The sequence below is a fragment of the Bison bison genome, unplaced genomic scaffold (genome assembly GCF_000754665.1).
Source record: "Bison bison bison isolate TAMUID 2011002044 unplaced genomic scaffold, Bison_UMD1.0 scf7180017864213, whole genome shotgun sequence".
In the NCBI taxonomy this organism is placed as follows: domain Eukaryota; kingdom Metazoa; phylum Chordata; class Mammalia; order Artiodactyla; family Bovidae; genus Bison; species Bison bison.
In genome coordinates, this window is record NW_011494785.1 from 4,967,348 (window position 1) to 4,971,635 (window position 4,288).

The following is a 4,288-nucleotide window of genomic DNA, read 5'->3' on the forward strand; positions in this document are numbered from 1 at the left end:
TTCCGAGCTGGTGGAAAATGGTCCTCCTGGGCCCTCCACGTGGGACCTGGGGCTGGGACAGGGACTGCTGGTTCTCATCCCACCTTTTCTCTCTCCCGATGCAGGGGGGCGCCTGGACCAGCTGGCCTGCACCCTGCCCAAGGAGCTGAGAGGGAAGGACATGCGCATGGTCCCCATGGAGATGTTCAACTACTGTTCCCAGCTGGAGGATCAGAATAGCTCAGCCGGGCAGGAGGTCTCCGGGCCGCCCTGCACCAAGGCCAGCCCGGAGCCTGCCAAGCCCAAGCCGGGCCCTGAGCCCGAGCCCGAGCCCAGCACCGCTTGCCCTCAGAAGCAGAGGCCACGGCCCGTGAGCGTGCGGCGGGCCATCGGCACGGTGATCATCGCGGGCGTGGTCTGCGGTGTGGTCTGCATCATGATGGTGGTGGCCGCCGCCTACGGCTGCATCTACGCCTCCCTCATGGCCAAGTACCACCGCGAGCTCAAGAAGCGCCAGCCCCTCATGGGCGACCCGGAGGGCGAGCAGGAGGACCAGAAGCAGATCTCCTCCGTGGCCTGAGAGCCCGGCAAAGAGGGTGGGGGAGTGCGCTGGCTCTCTCTCTGCCATCCCCTTTCCACCTTCCTCCCAGCCTCCATGGACTCTGAGCCTCCGGAAGCCACCAGCGTGTGCTGACGCTCCTCCTGGGGCCCCCAGAGCTCTGGACTGTGGGCAGAAAGGACAGGTGTGCCACAGAGGCTCCTGGGCCCGGCGCCCCCATGCCCCTTCAGCCTCTCCTGCAGTCAGAGCTTACAGCCTATGATGCTCCCCACCTCTGGCTTGACTCATTTAGCCTGCATCTGGGGTGCGGGGCCAGTTTCTGGAACTCTCTTCTGAGCTGGTCGATGTTGGGCCCAGCTTCCAGTGGCTGGTACCAACGTGCAGTCATACCAGCCCTGCCATTGAGACCGGCACTTGGAAATCCAGCACCACACCCTGGCTGACACCACCAGGCCCTGAGTTACTGACCTCCCTTCCCTGCTCACTGGTCACTCTCCCAGTCGCTCGGCATTGCACTCACAGTCGCATGGGGACAGAGGTGGTAGAACCTCGGGGAGCAGAGCCAGGCCTCCCACATGGTCTCGGCACCCAGACCACACAATCTCCTGCTTGCTGACACAACCTCCCGCAGCTGACGTGGAGAAGCCCAAACCCATGGCCACGAGGATTCCTTTCAGATCCTCCCCAGGGGCCAAGGTGGAGGTGCTGGATGAGGCTGCTCGTTGCCATGGTAACCTGCTCACACCTCTCCTGCTGGGCTTTCTGGGGGACACTGCTGGCCCAGAAGCCTTGAGGCTGCAGCGTGTGTGGACGGCGGGCCCCCCAGGTGTCCAGGTACAGACCACCGACCGGGCTTGTCCTCAGCGCTGCCGAAGTACATCCCTGCCAGGCCCTGTGGGGTCCCCCACCCCCACTCCCGCAGCCTGCAGCCCCAGAACTGTTGCTCTGCACCTTCATCCCCCTGCCCCTACCTTCAGCATCCCTGGGCCTGTGACCTCGGGGTGGGGGACTGGCTCATACTCTGTGACTGCCCTGCCAGCACATCCCAAGCAGACGCTGGGAGCAGCGAAAGGCCGCCTGCATTCTGCTCAGAGGCATCAGTGGGGGGGCGGGGTCCCTTTCCCAGCGTTCTGTCTGCTCCACCTGGCTTCCCACAATCCTCGCGGCCCCTAGACTGGGGCCCAAACCAGAGCACAGCCCTGGGAGCCTGTCTATCTCTACCCGTAGCCCCTAAACCCCCAAAGGGACCGAGGCTGGGGGCGGGGGTGGGAGGGGGCAGTGCAGGCTCTCCTTGCCCAGGTCTGCCTCCTTGGTCAGTGTGATCTGAGGTGAGTCTGGGGCTCTCTATGCAGGACCAGCCTTCCCCAGCTTATGGAGGGTTGGGAGCCATCAGGCCTGTTTCTGGCTCTGAGACGGGAGGTCTCGGCGGGGTGGGTGCCCAGAACACAGGTCTGAGGCAGGACAAGGACGGGGGTGCCGAGTGCAGGCTGCCCACCCGGCTGGCCACAGTCTTCCTTCTTTTGAGGTGCTGGCTGACACCGGATCTGGGGATTCGGGGAGTGGGAGAAGGCTGGGTGTTGTCAATGGTGGAGTCTTAGCCTGAGACAGAAGATTTTTAAAGGCAAAATTATATTTCTGGTTTGTTGTTTCAGATGACCAATAAAGACTGTATTTTCCTACGTGCCTCCTGGTTTCCTTGGGCGGGAGGCGAGCCTGGAACTGGGAGCTGGGACAGGGTCCCCAGGCAGGGTCATGGGGTGTCTCCAGTCCCCTAAGGTGAATGGAAACTCCCAGCTGAGGCCTGGCTTTGGGGCACCCCTGGAAGGGCAGTGGGGGAGCACAGAGAACCGGGTCTGCATCAGCCCTGCCATGAGCCTGGCCACCTTGAAGCTGAGGGCTGACACCGTGGGGTAGGAGGTGCACCTCTGACCCAGGGACCCTGCTGCGTGATGGAAGAGGGGTTCCCCAAGGGCACTTTAGGGGAGCAGGTTTCACCAGTCTCGGGGAGGTCTCTGGGTTTGCAGGAGGTACCCCGTTTAACATCCTGTGGTTTTAAGACTGACTCCAGGGACAGGCCGACAGGACTTGGGGCTCACACAGATGACCTCTCCTAAGGGTTCAGCAGACAGGATCAAAATCATGGACCGGAGGCCTGGGGACGGCGGCCATGAGAGGAAGTGGCCGGGAGGACAAGAAGGCCTCCGGGTGGGTCATCCACCTGATGCCCAAGTGACCCACCTTGCCTGACTGGCCTCTGGCTGACTGGGCCTGGGCTATACAGGTCACACTCTTCAGACCAAGATGGAATTCTCTCCTAACTGGGAGCCCTCCACTGGGTGACCACCGCCGCCCCCACCCCCAGCCCAGTGAGACAGGAGCAAACCCTAGGGAGAAGAGAGCTAGTAGGCCCCTGTTCCAGGAATTTAGCTGGACCCTCTCTGGGGAGGGAGTAACTGGGGGGAAGTCCTAGCTGTACCCCTTCCTGGGTTGGGGGTAACTTGCGGGAGGTCCCAGCTGGAGCCCTTCCTGGGTAGGGGGGTAACTGGGGGAGGTCCCAGCTGGACCTCTGCCTGGGTTGGGGTAACCAGGGGGAGGTGTCCCCCTGGAACCCTGATGGGTACAGCAGAACTGGGAGACTGGTGCTTGTGGGGGCAGAGGACAGGCCCCCGCAGCCTGCACAGGTGTGGGTAACACACAGGTGCGCTGTTCTGGGCACATGAGGTCTGAAGGCCTGCTGGGCTCACACAGGCGCAGCTCTAGACAGAGATCCTCCGACCACAGCCGCTGTGCTGGGGACACAGCTGCAGCTGATGGCAGCCGCACATGATGCTCTAGATATTCCCCAAGCAGGCCTGGCACTCACAGAGACTTGATAGTGGGTCCTGATCAGAACGGTACATTCCTAGAAATTTTGCATAAACTCTTGCGAAGCAGCTACTTAGCGGTCAAAGGATCCCTCCTCGTCCACCTGCCTGGCCCTCGGCTGGGCCTTGAGGCTGTCCTTCCTCCTCCCCTGCACAGACAGGGGGCGTGTGGCCGCCTGTCAACACACGCTCGTGTGTACACAAGGGAAGGAGCCGCCAGGACAGCATTCAAGGGCTCAGGGAGGCTGAGCCATAGGCCAGGAAGAGGAAATTACAAAAGGAGACTGAAAGAAATATAATCGAGGGAGAAAGGTCTCCAGTGCCCCAGCCCCGTCCGATCGCATCCGTGCCTTCCCTCCTCTGGAGCGTCAGAGCGATTGTCTGCAGCGAGTTAAACCACAGGCACCCGGACACGGTTTCCATGGCAACCCCTCCCGGCTCTAATTCAGCACTGAGTTAAAAATGATATCAAATAATTGGAGAGAGCAGGAGAGCACAGCCAGCAGCCTGACCCCCCGTGCCTTCCCTTCACCGGGCGTTCAGGTGTGCGGGAGCTGAGATGACCACGTCATAGAGGGGGGCAGGTGGGCCACAGACTCAGCCAGGGCCCTGGGATCAGCAGCCCAGGTGAAGGACAGAAAGGGACAGAGCGAGTCCTTCCTGCATGCCCTGCTGCACAGCCTCAGGACACCTGTGACACACATATTTGTGAACGAGGGTGCTGAGCAACCAGACCCAGCCACTTGCTCCCGCTTCATCCAGATGTGGGTGGCACCGTACGCCCCTTGCTGGGGCGGGCAGCCTGCCTGCCTGGTGGCTCCTGCCTGCGCTGCACCCTGCACCCAGCCTGGGGGAGAAGACGTGAGGGTCCCGACCCCTAGTGCGG

The 4,288-nt window shown here is 62.1% G+C and overlaps 2 protein-coding genes across 2 annotated transcripts in view; one reads left to right on the plus strand and one right to left on the minus strand.

The window, feature by feature from the left end:
* Positions 1–559, plus strand: part of LRTM2 (leucine-rich repeats and transmembrane domains 2) — a 5,782-nt gene extending 5,223 nt beyond the window's left edge. Inside the window, exon 3 of the mRNA XM_010845048.1 lies at positions 105–559. Coding sequence (XP_010843350.1) covers positions 105–559 — 455 coding nt within the window. The remainder of the gene's footprint in view (positions 1–104) is intronic.
* CACNA2D4 (calcium channel, voltage-dependent, alpha 2/delta subunit 4) overlaps positions 1–4,288 on the minus strand; it is a 79,244-nt gene that overhangs the window by 26,515 nt on the left and 48,441 nt on the right. The gene's annotated exons all lie outside the window — the stretch shown is intronic.